Here is a 15169-nt window from a genome sequence, read left to right as displayed (position 1 = left end):
TACACCTGCCAGCCGTGAGTCTCTGTTTAGAGAACCTGTGGAAGAGGACAAGTAAGAGTGTCACACGCCTGGTCGCTGACTACGTCATGAAGACACCGGAGAGCATCTAAAACAGCGCGTGGACGTCAGACCTCCTTTCTCTCACTACCTCTTTTAAGGTGGAATATTTGTTCAGATGTGCGCGCTCTCTGGACTTGAGAAGGATGAACCCCCAGCAACTTGTTTGTCCTGTCCATGTGATTGGGGTCCACACTGCTCTTTGTCTACCAGTCGCCACGGTGGCTGAGAGTGCCAGCGTTCCATTCATGATGATGACTTCCATTCACAGAACTCAGTGCAAATATACCCAAGATGCTGGAAGTAATTCTGACCTGCGGTTCTGGAACCAAAACCCAAGTTATATTTAGTCTGTGTAATCCGGTTTCTGAAATAGACCCAGGGAAGAAAACCTGTACCAAGGGTAGGTGGGCTGTTCAGCCTCGTGTGGCCAACATGAGTACCACAACAACAAAGACCAAGAAAACGGGGTGTTTTTCAGCAAATGTTGAGATGAAGTCTTGAATTAATACAGGTGCTGATGTGCGAACACATCTGCCTTCAGTGTGAGTGTGAGGCTTGAAAATAAAGACCAGGTGCAGGTGGAGTTCTGTTGCAGAAACAGTTCTGACTTGGTAGAACGTCCCTGTGAAGGTCTTACATGAGAGCTGAGGAACATCAGAGGTGGGGGCAGCGACAAGAGAAGACAGAACCTGAAAATGATGGTAAGTCATGCTGCAGCTGTTCGCCACTGTTTTACCTGTTGATGTCCTCCTGGGAGGCCATGCCACGGCGCTGGTTGACCCACTGCTGCAGCTGGGCCATGGAGCTCTTCCTCTGGGCCACCCTCTCGGGTGCAGTCCGGGGAACAAAGCCCCTCCTCAGTACTACGTTCTCCTGCTGCTCCCTGGGCTCATGACGTGGGCCCACACCTCCTTCTAGAGGTCCCTGAGGGGCACGAGCGCTGCTGTGGCTCCTGGATGGAGGGGGTTTGCCACTGTTGGGGGGCGCCGGGTTGGGAGAGTCATAGTTGCTCCAGCCATTCGGGTGGTGGTTTGGGGGAGCAGCACGGGCAGAAACAGGTCCTCCGCCTTCATCTTCACCTTTGCCTCCACCTTCTCCTCGCCTCCCATCCTTTCTCTGCATGTCCTGGTCAGAGGACGGCGTGGAGGGGGAGGGCGTTTCAAGGGGTTGTACGCCATTGGTCTTACGATGGGGGGGCGGGTCACTGTCAGCTTCGGTGCGGGGCTGAGTCTGCGGGTGCCGCTCTGTTTCTGGGTCGGGCGATCTTGTCACCATCCTGTGGTTGAGATCAGTCGTGGCGTCTGGGTTTGTTCTGTGACGATGAAGGAAAAAATGAGGCACTTATGAAGAGGTCAGCAGTGGAAACCAGGGAATCTCAACACTTTTTTTCCAGAATCCGAATAAGATGATTCCCAGAAACCAGAAGTATTTTAAATGAGCTCAAGGAATTTGGTTGAAATTAATTGTACGTGTGCTGAGAACGCTGCTAACAGATTTATCCCGCCTGTGGCCTTGAACACTCGTCAGGATCCAGGATCAACAATTTGATCCAGAACCTCCTCTGAGGTCAGCAAATCACTGATTCATAGCAACTTATATTTCCTACCTATTTAAACTAAACTGAATCAAAGTCTCCCCATTATTTTTTGAGTGATCACATGACCTCCGTGGTGATGAAAAGACGAGTATAATTCTATTGACACAAATATGCTTCGACATAAATCTGCACTGAGTTCAATCTCTGAAGAATTTCTTTCCTGAATGCATTCTGTCACAAAACATGAAGGTAGTGCAAGTTCAGGTGTGGCAGCAGGTAATGACTGTGACTGTGAGACAGCACCGTGCCAACCCTCCGGGGGGAGCGTGAGTCTGTGTCCCGGGTCGAAGTGGGCCGATACGGGACAGAGTTCAGGGCTGTTCCTGTTTTCAAGTCCAATTATTTGTTACATATGTTTGATTCTCCACAGCCTAAATGAGCCATCAAAGCAAACCCAGCAGAGTGAAATCACCCTTGAACGATCACAAGATGCTGGAAGACCTCATCACTTTCCATCCAGCGTATCCATCTGATACACTCCTCCATCTTTTAATGTTTATCACTGAATGCTTTTGTTCCCCCACAGTGGTTCTTATCACCTCGCTGAGTTCATCATGTGTAGCAGCTTATGTGCCTGTGTCTGACCTAAATGACCTGGTCTGGTTTATGATTTGAGCATGAAAGAACAACAAATGAGAACAATTATTCATGTCTGTCAGATTTGTACCTGCCAAGAAGTCAGGGTTTACTTGAAATATTTTAGATGGAAATGCAAGATGAATGGAAAACCACATGGATGTTTAAATAACAGGAAACAACATTTTGTTCCGATTAATTGCAATGTCTTTCCGGACACCGCCACTGGATGGCGCCAAAGTACAGCAAATCCCATCCTGCATGAACTCTGTGAAGTTCCTATGACACGGATGCTTTAGACAGGCTGAATCCAGAACACCTGTAGAAGAGGACTGCTCTGTGTGTGTGTGTGTGTGTGTGTGTGTGTGTGTGTGTGTGTGTGTGTGTCCCCGCACCTCTGTGTAGGTTTAAGGTCGACCTCTGCGGCTTGACTCATGGCTCTGATCCACTCCTTCTGCTCCTCATGGCTGTCTGTGCTGAAGAAGTATGTCCTGGTCCCAGCGTGCTCTGCCTGCATGCAAAACACAACCGGAGCCTTCAAGTCCCCCGTGTCACCCTCTTCCTCCTCCCCCTCCTCCAACCACACCTGCAGAGGAACAGAAAACAGGACAATTTTAGAGACACAACCTCAGACTGGTCCTGAAATCATCTTCATCAGTCGAAACCTCAGCCCCTCATGCACTGATGTCCATTTAAAGGCCAATTCCACTTTCTTAAAACTTTTTTTTTTAAATGTTTTCCTCGTAAATGACTTGCTACAATACAGTTGCTGCTTGCGCTATACAAGCATCAAGAGGGAGCACAAAGCACCAGCATTCAGAGAGATGGTTCCCATTATCAACAAGTCTTATTTTTTACATTTTGTCTTGTCATAAATTCTCATGACATTTAGTTATTCTCATTTTATTTCAAGTTAAGTTTAGGAAACATATCTTAGTCCAAGAAAAAGCTTTTATCAATGAGAACTGACCTCTGAGTCGAAGACTTGATAATTTAGGAACTGTTTACATTTTAGTCTAGTTTTAGTTGTTTACATTTTAGTCTAGTTTTAGTCTCACAACATTTTAGTCTGGCGGCACAGTGGAGCAGTGGTCCTCCCTGTGGCCCCCCAGCAAGAAGGTTGTGGGTGGAGCCCCGGCTGGAGCACGGGGTCTTTCTGGGTGAGTCTGCATGTTCTCCCTGTTCCTGCTGGGTTCTCTCTGGTACTCCAGCTTCCTCCACAGTCCAAAGACATCAAGAGGGGACCAGGTTAATCCAGACTCTAAATTGACCGTAGGCGTGGCTGTGAGAGCCAATGGTTGTCTGTCTCTATGTGTTGGTCCTGCCATGGACTGGTGACCCGTCCAGGGGGAAGGCTGCTGGGATAGGCTCCACCCCCACCACCCTCAACAGGAGGTAGAAAATGGATGGAGGATGGATGGACATTTTAGTCTAGGTTTAATAATTTTTACATTTTTAATTCATATTTAGTTCCAGTTGATGCAAATTGACCTTGATTTCTTTATGGTGGCCTTTATGTTTCTCCTCAGGTTTTTTATTTGGATCAAATGTTGGAGTCATTTGATGATGATCAGTTTATATCAGCAGTATTTTGGGGAGGCTGAACTGAGATTGATTGAAATGTAATAATCTCTCAGTAAATGTTGTACACATTTGTCTTTGTAGTGTAAAGTACAGCAGGTCAAACTTAAAAAAGAGAAAACTACTAAGATTAAACTGAATTTGTTAAAAGAAGAAGCTGGAATTGTCCTTTATTTGACTGTACAAGCTACGTTCAGTGACGCTGTGACAGGAGCCATCAGCTAGAAAGGCGTCCTGCTGATGTTTGGAAACAACATCATGGAGTGTAACTTGACAGTCAGAAGCCGATAACCAGGACTTAACTCACCTTACATGCCCAAACGTGAACAAACCCAACATGCACAACACGAGTGACACCGAAACCAAGCAGACATGCAGTTCAGCATTTGTGATCATGCATTTTTGTTGTCAGCACAGGAAGAGCAATGGTTTCTGTACCTACTGCACTTTTACCACAGCAGGACACGGCCGGGGCCGGCAGGGCTCACAGGGATGGATCGGGGTGGGAGGACAAGGAGACAGTGAGGGGCGAAAGGTTAAGGGTTGGATTCACAGAGGTCATTGTACTGGTTGGTGTGAGTTATGGAACTGGGAACTTTTGGACCTCTAAAACATGGACACAGAAATGATTCATTCATGGAGGTCAACATGATGTTTCTGACGTGTTCAGTAGCACAAACACCCCCGATGATGATGTGACAAAACACGTGTGGAAGGTATGAAACCAAAAAACAAAACAAAACAAATGAGCATAATTGTTCTGTGTAGGGACCAAAACCGTTTTTCAGGTAATGCACCACTAGAGGGCAGCCCAGACCACGAAGATGGACAAAGATGATTCTGTGTTCATGTCAGTGGCTTCTGGCTTCTGAGCAGCAACAAACCTGAGAGGTGATTTGAAGAAGGTGACTCACAAGTGCATGTTTATGATTAAAGCTCCAATGTCTGCTCATGTTCCTCTTGACTGACTCCTGCAGCTCAGCCTTTGTGAAGTTTGTGAAAATTAGCGCTGGACACAAGTTGAATTTAGGTCAAATTAAATGCATCTACGGTAAGGATGACAATATAGGTGCACTCAAATGTGAGGTTGGTTTAACTACAGCACAGTAGACCTGGGTGCTTGATGTCGAGTTGCTCTGGAGGCAACGAGTCAAAGTCCCATGACTATCTGAGTGATTAGTGACAGCTGGCTCAGGATCAGCTGCAGTTCGAACAGCCACCGCTCCAGTGTTGATGCCAGCATCAGAGACTTACAGTCACACACACGGTAAAGCCCAGCTGGAATGGATGTGATCAACCTGGCAGCTGAGAGAATAGGAGCTGTATGGGGCCGTTCACCTGTAGGTGGAGTCGTGTTCACTGTGTTATTGGTGGTTCTGTGGTTAAGAAGCACTTAAAGTTGTTGAAGCTCCGTGTCTGCACAGCTGTGGGAAGTCTGGGAGGAAGGCTGGAGGACACGGCCCTGATGGTCTACACCTCATTAACTTCAGTACTTCCTTAATGCTCTCTGCTGATGAGCTCTAATTCAATTGGATCTAATCTCATGTGAATGACTGGTCCCGAGCAGTAGTCCTGCATCTGCCCTCTCCTAGTCCTCCCCTAATAGAGTCCCAATCTGTGTGTGTGTGTGTGTGTGTGTGTGAGAGAGAGAGAGAGAGAGAGAGAGAGAGAGAGAGAGAGAGAGAGAGAGCAAGAGCGAGAGAGAGAGAGAGACTAAAAACAGCAGGGGGGAAATGATGTCACTGTCAAGCAGGAGTCACTTCCTTCCACGGTGGAGCACAGAGAGGCCACACCCACAGTGACATCAAGGTGAGGCAATTGGTTGAAACAGCAGCATAGTGAGAACCAGCAGTAACCTAGCAACAGAGGCGGGACTCTCGGTGTTGTGTGTGTGTGTGTGTGTGTGTGTGTGTGTGTGTGTGTGTGTGTGTGTGTGTGTGTGTGTGTGTGTGTGTGTGTGTGTGTGTGTGTCCCATTGTCCTTCTTTTGTTTCCTTGGTTCAGGTAATTGCAGAGGGAAAGACGGTGGATGGAGGAATGACATCAAAAATGACTCATAGATATATATACATATAAACACATACATATATATATGTATGTGTTTATACATATATATATATACATATAAACACATACATATATATTTATGTGTTTATACATATATATATATACATATAAACACATACATATATATGTATGTGTATATACATATATATATACATATAAACACATACATATATATGTATGTGTATATACATATATATATATGTATACATATACATATACATACACACAAAAATATATGTATACTGCAAGAGGGAAACAAGGGTGAATGGAGAGAGTTGAGGAAATAAAATAGTGAAAAAGGTCAAAAAACAACTAAATATAGAGAAAATAGAAAAAAGTGATAAATAACAGGAGAGGATGAAAGGAAGAGCACGAAGCAAAAAAGATTAAATATATTGAGACGTCATGAAGAAAGGAAGGAAGGGAAGAAGAAGAAACCAAAGAGGGAGGTCAGACAAAGAAATAAACAAAGAAAAGATGCAAGAAAAGAGATGGAGGAGGGAAGAATAAAACACAAGAAAGATTACCCAACGAGTAAAGAAAGGGGGAAGGAAGTACGAGGAAAATCTGATTTAAATACGGCGAGAAAATGATTATCAGGAAAAAGAGAGAGGGAAAGAAGGAACTGAGGTTGGAGGAGAGGACAGATACCAGGACTGCGTGCTGCACGTGTCGATGCTTCTGATGCTTCATGGTCAAGCCATCATTCTGTATGGAGTGTGTGCGTGTGTGTGTGTGTGTGTGTGTGTGTGTGTGTGTGTGTTACATACTGAGGTTTCATGGAGAAGCAGCAAAGAAGTTTCTGTGCAGCTGAAAGATGCAAGGTCATTTCAAAGGTACACCAGTTAGAAACACACACGGAGCTGAAGGTGCCAGTCACTGTGAGTCGGAGAACCGCTGCACTCATGGAGGTGCACGACTGCTTACACGCCACTCCAGCCTTCAACGTGTGCTTCCGTCCCCCTGTGCTGATGCTGGCTGCTCTCTAGTAATTATGACCGCAGCACGTCAGAGGGAGGTGGGCTGGCCGACTCTCTCACATCAGCCCCGGTGTTCCCTGACCTCAGAAACCCCTCACCCTCCACCCAAGGGTTGCCGTGCCCCAGCACTTCTACACCAGGCGTCGTCTGTGAGGCACATTTATTCTGTCTGCTTGCAGGATTTTGTCTTCTCACGTAATGAATTAAAGAGGAACTTTTCAGTCTGCTTGTGGGAAATGACTTTTTTTGAACCGATATACTTGCAAGAAATAGACTCCATGGGTACTACGATATTCCTATTAATATTACTACTATTAATCAATACATATCGATGACAGTATGATTGAAGTATTTGTCACTCTAAAAGCTAAAACCCTCACGCCACCCCGACAGCAGCAGGCGAGGGTCTGGAGCAGGCGACTATTTATAGACGTACACAAAAAAACGGATGGAAACTTTTCGAGCAGTCTTTTTCTCACGGTTGGTACTTTTACCTCGTTATTTAAAACTTTGGCAATATTTGATGCCAACATTATCCAGACCCCCCTGAAAAAGAAGTGGAAGTTCTCAGCACCAGTTTGGTTGAAGCTCATGTGAACTAGCCTGCCTGCTAATTTGATGTCAGTCATTTCTCCTTTTAGCTCCCTCCACAGAAACTCTAATACTTATTCAGATTCCTCAGGAGCTCTGGGGAGTATCCAAAAATACATCACCAAAAAAAAAAAAATAACGTTTCAACTAAAAAAAACACAAAACACTCAGTAGCTTTTCTCTGATTGGCGTTACAACTGTTCCTGGTCTCCCACAACGGTGACGCCACAGTAACCTGTGACGCAGATGAGTTCTCAGCCAGGTTGTAGAGCAATTATGGGAGGCCTGCAGGCATGAACAATCCCCACCCCGCTCTACAAGTGCAAATGCTTTGACTCCCAACAGCCTCCAACATGTACTGAGTTGAATGGGCAGCCAGGTTGCTGAGCCTGCCGGCTGCCCTGAAAGGACCCCGGGCCGACCTGCATGCACTTGGTCACAACATGTAACCCTTTGTGCAAATTCTGAGAGAGGAAAAACAAAAATGGCCCTTGGACTTTACTGTGAAGTGTTGTTTTGGAATAAAATTCCACATAGTTAACAGCTGATGCACATTTTTCACATTGTTGCTTTCCCGCGCCTCTCTTCATACCCCTGTTGTGACATGTCGACCGTCCATCTACCCTCTGTGGGGCCTTCAGCTCCTCCCTCCATAAATCCAGGGTGCTCCCAGCAGCAGGCAGGTCATATCCACCTGAGAATGTTTTCAGCTCAGATGTTTTATTGACACTGAGGAGGTTCCAAAGCTCATTTGAGAGATTCATGGAAGTCATGACCACCGTTTCTCCTCTGACAAGCTTTTTGGACTCATTGTGGAATAATCAAGGAGATCACTATGCTTCTTCTTTTCCCAAAACACATCAGAGCGTACAAAGTTTCACAAGAAACAAATCAATGTCGGTGCGAGTTCTGTGTTGGACCAGGAACACGGTGCTGTTAGAGAAGGCTTGGGTGTATAGCAGGCCGGCCGTTTCTCTCTCCGACAGACAAACCAGACTGTCAACTGACTGAAGCGCCACGTGAAAGAGCTGTGAGAACGTCTCACTGTGGAATTTCTCAAGACTTAGTCATTACCCTGGGCCTTATCACCTCATCCTGAGGAGGAGGAGGAGGAGGAGACAATATTCACCTGCACGACATGTCAGGAGGACAACAACCATTATTGAGCTGTAAAATGGCTTGGAGGGAATTTAAACTCACATGGTTGAGCAAACCCATTAAAATATTGAACAGTGTTTCTGTTGTCTGGGGCATTAAAACCATTTACAGACAGAATGGAAGTCTGCGGCCACGCTAGCTTTGAGAAGCTGCTCATAACCAAGTCCGGAGCTAGCTACAAACATGCTAACTAGCATGTTGATCCACTGCTCATTAGGAGCAACCCTGAATATGTTCACAGGAGTCGGGCCACACAGTCGAAGCGTCACAGTGGCTGTAAATCATCATGCAGGTCAGTGTGTGTAACGAGCTGCTGGTGGGGGCGGGGCTTCCAGGGTGTCGCTGAGCTGATGCCCATCTGAGTTCAGAGCATCAAACACTTCTCATTATTGTTCTGCTTACTGACCCTCAAATGAGTCGACCAGAACCTTGAGTCAGAGATTAGAAAGATAAAATGCAACCCGGGCCAGGGCTAGCTGACTACAGGCTAGCTTAGCTTTAGCTTCGGTGAGTTAGCTGGAATCCACAAGGATGGAGGAAGAGGAGGGAGACTCTGGAGAGGAAGGAGGACCAGGGAGGTTTTTTTAGAGTTCCTGGGAGACCAAAGATGACCTGAGAGGCTAAGCTGGGGTCTCCATCATCTGCATGATGAGGCTCATGACGTAAAAAAAACAAAACATGGCGGCGCCCGCATCCTGACATCACCCACAGCAGTATTGACCCCCGTATCCTGGTAGGTGGACTGGGAGACATTCTGCAATGTTTTATTCTCTCCTTTTGTTTCAGCTCTTTTGTCTGTGTGAAGAAAAGGAGAATGCGGATCAATGAGCCAAAGAAATAAAAAAGACTTCAAAAACAGAAAATCAGATTCTTTCATGTACATTATCTGTCAGGGACACGCCCACCGTCAACCACCGGGTCTCGATTTCAGAGGAGACGCCACAATCACACATGCGACGTGACGCTAACACAGCAGTGGTGTGACATTTAATGTCACCATTTGACACAATCAGGCTGGGAGAAAGGAAGCTTGTAGTAGTTCAGCAGACCAAAGGCACAGGACTACTACAGTACTACTTCTACTACTACTACAGGACAAGTACATGTGTTTACTTCAGGCTGAATCCTGCCTCTCATTAGTGCATGCAGAAATGGATGAATGGATGTGCGAACCCATGACCTTTACTCCTGCACCACCCTCAGGAGGGAGGTCTTAGCTGTGTGTTCGCGGCGCTGGGCCCCAGGCACCTCCTGGGAGTCAGGTCAGCAACTGTTTGAAGTGGCTGATGGAGATTTATCTGTTTTGAGCAGTTTTCCTGTGCACTGTTTGATTTGCGACACTGTGAGGTACTTTGTGTTTTTTCTTTATTCTTCTTCTTCGACTTTCCCATTTGAATCTGCTTCTGTAAAGTGAGACAAGGACTGCTGTGTTACTGACGGACCAGGAGTCTGGGTTTCAGCCCGGTCAGGTGACATGAAACTTAAACTCCAACGACAGGTAACGTTGCTCCAAAGCCCCAAAGCACAGAACATTTACCTTTTCAGAGTTGCCTGATAGTTGTGAGGAAAGGGTGAGGCTAAACACCTCCGACAAAACACACACACGCACACACACAGGTGTTACCCAATGATCACACTTGATGAGTCACACACCTCACACCCAGTTTAATATTTTAACTTATCATGGTGTTAAAGTAAATGGATTCACTTTTATAGCGCTTTTCTACCTTAGCACCACTCAAAGCTCTTTACAGTTTCATCTCATTCACCCACGCACACACACACTCACGGTGGAGGCTGCCAAGCAAGGCGCCAACCCACTCGTCAGGAGCAATTATGGGCTCAGGAACTTCCTCAAGGACACTTCGACATGGTCACCAGGGTCGAGGATCGAACCAGCGACCTTCCGTTTGCCACACGGCCACTCTACCCCTGAGCCACGCCGCCCACATACAACCTACAAGCGTGTTTGTTTAGGAGCTCTGCACACCAAGCTGCGATGTCACGTCACACGACTGCGGAGAATCACACTCCACCTGACATCTGATACACCGCCAAGCTACAACCAAACCTTCACATGGACAGAGAAGCTTTGCAAGCTGACAGAAGGTCCCTGGTTCTGGAAACACCTCCACCTGAGTGACGTTGCAGGTACAACAGGTTTTGACAGCTCGCCGACATGAAAACAAGACTCCTGAAGAGCAAAGATCATGTGGGGCAACAGCTCAGGTAGCAGCATGTTGCTGATAAGAGGACATAAAACCAGAAATATGGAGCAAATCAATGGTCTTATCAGATCCATCGATCCCACACAGACACAGACACTGCCAGACTGACATTGAGGCTTTTTAAACCACATTTTTAAAGAATGGGGGAAAAAATAAATGAATCTTCTGGAACACCCGGCTCAGTAGTACTGAGTAGTAGTAGTATTATAGGTATTACAAGATAGTTCAAAGGGTGCAGAGCTCTGGAGGGTACATGGAGAGGGGGGAAAAAATCGATGACTGAAAATTTACTTTTTTACTTTTGTGAGATTCTACAAAATGTTTAACGTAATGTGAAATGTGTAAAAACAAGATGGTTAAGAAAATGTAATTTCATACAGCTTTTTTTCAATTATCGATTTTTTTCCCCATCTTTCCACTGGAGGTTCCAACAAAAGGAGCCCTACAGAAAACAACCCTAACAAGAGTGATATTAAACCACAGGACTGTACGGAAGGATGTCAGAAGATGAGAAAAAGCAAACAAAAGCAAGACCGATGGTCAGGAAGTGTTTTTTGGGGGGGTTTTTAGCCAGAAGATGAAGCCAGTCAGCGATTCACATGAACAAAAAACTCAGTCTACCTCCAAATATCGGCTTTATTTCTGTAGCAAAGCGCTGAACATCCTCATCAGGGTTATAAACAGCATACACGAACGCATCCTTTTGGTCAGTTCCAGCACTGATGCTGCTGCATGACTTAGCTAGCCAGAAGGCTAACATTACCTCAGCTACTCACACAAACAACTACAACTACATGATGGAACCAATTTCCAAAAGTTAAACTCATCGTTTGAAACCTCAATCACCTGCATTAATGAGTAACAGCGACGGCACGTCCACGATGGGGCCCTGCCACGCTCGTGTCAGCATTCCAATAACGTGGTGACATTTGCTCCACGCAGGCACGTGATCGTCGCCATGTTATACAACTGAACTGGTCTCTGGATGTGTGCTGTAGGACACAGTCAAAGTTCACTTTGGTCAGACGAGGGTTTCTGATCAAACATCAAAATGACCATTCACATCTGTCACAGCTGGAGCTGTAAACTAAGACAAATCACTTCAAATAAAATGTGTGCACGCGTGTGTAGAGGCACGCGTGTGTAGAGGCACGCGTGCGGAGAAGCATTCCAGATTTTTTGTATTTACTGACACAGCTTGTTGTGACTTGTAGCGTTCCTGCAGACCTATGCTCATGCAGCATTCGCATGACATCACAAAATGTTACGCACAGTAATTTGTTACAATAAATGTCCAGCAACACAAGCGATCCAACACATCAGTAGCCAGCGGTGACCTCATTCAGCAACAGCTTCAGCGATGACGTGGTGACACATGCTAACATGCGGGGGGGGGGGGGGTGGCCTCCTTGCCAGCACGTCTGCCCCCCCCCCCCCCCCCAGCTCCCGTGTCATGGACTGAAACTTTACAGTTTAGAGAAAACACACCATAGAATTCCTGGTGGCTGTGAGGCGTCTCAAGGATCCTACATGAAGCAGGCCAGACATGAGCGAACGTTCCAGCCACGGTCAACGTTATAACGTAGTCATGTCACAATACGACGGCTCGGAAATCAAGGGACACTCACGGGACTTGATTCCTTTACTGCTGTTATTGAGATCCATCCATCCATTTTCTTCTTCTTATTCCTGTTAAGGGTCGGGGGTGGAGCCTATCCCAGCGGGGTTCACCCTGGACGGGTCGCCAGTCCATCGCAGGGCCATCATACAAAGACAAACAACCATTCACACCTACGATCAAATTAGAGTATCCAATTATCCCAACTGCATGTCTTTGGACTGTGGGAAGAAGCTGGAGTACCAGTGGGAAACCACGCAGGCAAAGGGAGAACATGCAGACTCACACAGAAAGACCCCGTGCCCAAGCCCGGAACCTTCTTGCGGGGGGGCCGCAGTGCTGACCACTGCTCCACCGTGCAGCCGTTGAGATCCACATTTTAAAAAGCAGGTCAAACAACTGAAATGCTAAAACACCAAAATAAATTTCTCTGTTCCACAATAATCCAAAATAGATCAAATCTGGATATAAACAGCCGATGCATGCTCTTGGTCATCAAGTTCCTCTCTGGGATTAATAAAGTTGTATTATCTAATTTAGCCTCACAGACAGGAAGTAAAGCCTGATAGGAATGTGGAACTCCTTGTTTCTGACATCTCCGGTGTCGACGTGCACAGTTACATCAGGGTCGAGGAGTTACACATCCGTCTCTTGGATTCAAATACACACGGGAGAAAAAAAACCCTGAAGGGTGTGAGAACAAATTCATGTTAGAACATTTGCTAAATGAGGTTCTTTGTCTTCAAAGTAGCCCAGTCACTGCTTTAAACACGGACTGAAACCGGAGGGACGAGAACCTGCGGGCTCTGCGCGTCTCCAGTGTCGTTGTGGGTCATCTTGAGACGATACTTGTCACAAACAGAAGTGGTTGGACCAGTAGGCTCTGAAGGAGGCACGCCGGGACAGGAGCACAGCCCCTCCTCCACGACGCCCGGAGGCAGCTCACCCAGTAGAACCAAGCGTGAGACGTCCACCTTCTGAAAACCCGCCGCTTCCGCTGGCTGGTCACATGTCCCTGACACTTGTCTGTCATTATGTAATCCATAGTTACTGGACTGGACAGAATACTAGAGCTAGAGCTTTGTTCACTGTCTTTACTGTAAATACCAACTGTACAGCAGGAGCCGCCAACTCAACAACCCTCCTCACTCCTGTGCGTGCATGCGTGTGTGTGTGCGTGTGTGCGCGTGCGTGTGTGTGTGTTCTCCACTCCCTGTTAGGCCAACACAGCTCGCGGACTCACAGATGGCGGACTCACGTCACATTCCAATATCTGTGACAGCGGCATCAGACAGGTTGACTCCAGGGAGAAGCTACATGAATACCATGGCATGCTTATTAACGTGCGATCAAATGCACTTCTGAGAGTACGGAATGAACCCTGAAAACAGCTGAACATGGGGAGGGAAAGACTGAGACATTAAGAGGATCTATCCTTCGTCCCACAGACAGAGACTTCAGGTGTCGGAGCAGCAGAGAGACAGAAAAACAGAGCATCGAACCAGAGAATTCATAAAATCAGTAATCATGCCGCAAAGGCATTTATGGAATTATGTATAATATATAAAAATCACAAATGAAACAGATTAATCTGACCTTTAAATCGTGTGTTATGAGCAAGCGTGTATTAAAAGATTAAGGGAGCGTTGGGAGGGAAATATTCAGGAATGAGAGCACACACTTCCACTGAGGTGACCTCAGCCAAGCCGAATGCGAATCAATGCTCTGTTTCACTTTCTTTTCATGGGTTCTTCCTTGGCCAGTGCTTCACCCCTCCACCACCTTTGATGAACTACAGTTTTTATATAATCCTGCTGACAGACAGATCACATGATCTCGTTCCTTGGCTACATGAACACGCTGGTGGTTAAAGAACTCTTATTTTTTGAGCACCTCCTTTAGAAACGGTGGTGTCCTTCCAGTGTTTGTGTGTGCGGTTCCAGACCTCCTAGACCAGAGGTCACCGCTGTCACTGCTGTTAGTCTGACGTTCAGCAGAATCACTCAAAAACTACCGGACGGGTTTTCATAAAAGAGGCCGATTTGAAGGAGACTTGAATTAGCTTTCACTTTAATTAATTAAACTGGCCAGAGGAGCTGACACCGTCACAGTGGAGGGTTTCAATATCTGTGGATCTCATGGCCACCACTTTCTCTTTTCCCAGATATTTCTTTTGCCAGAACAGAAGCCCGTTCGTCTGATGTTCCCCAACGCAACTTCGACAGCAAAATCACACAAACACGGAAGAAGCAGCCTTGAATTCACTGGTGAGAGACCAGGACTTGTAGGAGGAGGAAGAATCCGGGGGCATGGGAGCAAATCAGCACCGACTGGATGATCCCCAGAGCAGTCGGAAGCATCAGACATTCGATTTCTATCTTCACTTGATATTAGTGGTTCCTCAAGTTCCCACGTTCACGTCTGGACCTTAAGGTCCCCTGCGGTAGGTGGCAGGTCTGGTAAATTAGCCTGTGGCTGTGGTTCGCTCTCACGGGGCTCTGAAGGTCAGCGCTGACATTTCTGGAGTGAGTTACCAGAGGACCGATGCCTTCTACTTAGGACTCTCACTTTTGCTGTTATGTATTCCATCTTTTAGAGTGTATTGAGTCCTTTTATAACACGCTCATCTTGTTCGGTTAATCAAATAAATAAATAAAATACATCTTAAAGGAAATCTCTTTTCCAATCATAGTTCGAGCTTATGTGGCGCAAAG

At 46.4% G+C, this 15169-nt stretch overlaps 1 protein-coding gene across 14 annotated transcripts in view; it reads right to left on the bottom strand.

Annotated features, from left to right (window-relative positions):
• Positions 1 to 15169, bottom strand: part of plekha6 (pleckstrin homology domain containing A6) — a 105789-nt gene that overhangs the window by 34575 nt on the left and 56045 nt on the right. For 11 of the 14 annotated variants that reach the window (XM_086198290.1, XM_086198292.1, XM_086198286.1 and 8 more), the window contains 2 exons: positions 2629 to 2819; positions 797 to 1372 (listed from right to left, as the gene is read on the bottom strand). In XM_086198290.1, the coding sequence (XP_086054416.1) occupies positions 797 to 1372; positions 2629 to 2819 (767 nt within the window). The remainder of the gene's footprint in view (positions 1 to 796; positions 1373 to 2628; positions 2820 to 15169) is intronic. The other 3 variants (XM_086198287.1, XM_086198299.1, XM_086198297.1) reach the window with 1 other exon arrangement.

The sequence above is a fragment of the Aulostomus chinensis genome, chromosome 3 (assembly GCF_037954235.1).
Source record: "Aulostomus chinensis isolate RoL2024-O1b breed Wild chromosome 3, RoL_Achi_v1.0, whole genome shotgun sequence".
NCBI classification, from domain to species: domain Eukaryota; kingdom Metazoa; phylum Chordata; class Actinopteri; order Syngnathiformes; family Aulostomidae; genus Aulostomus; species Aulostomus chinensis.
The sequence above is the reverse complement of the archived record's forward strand: the minus strand, read 5'-3'. Positions and strand labels throughout refer to the sequence as shown.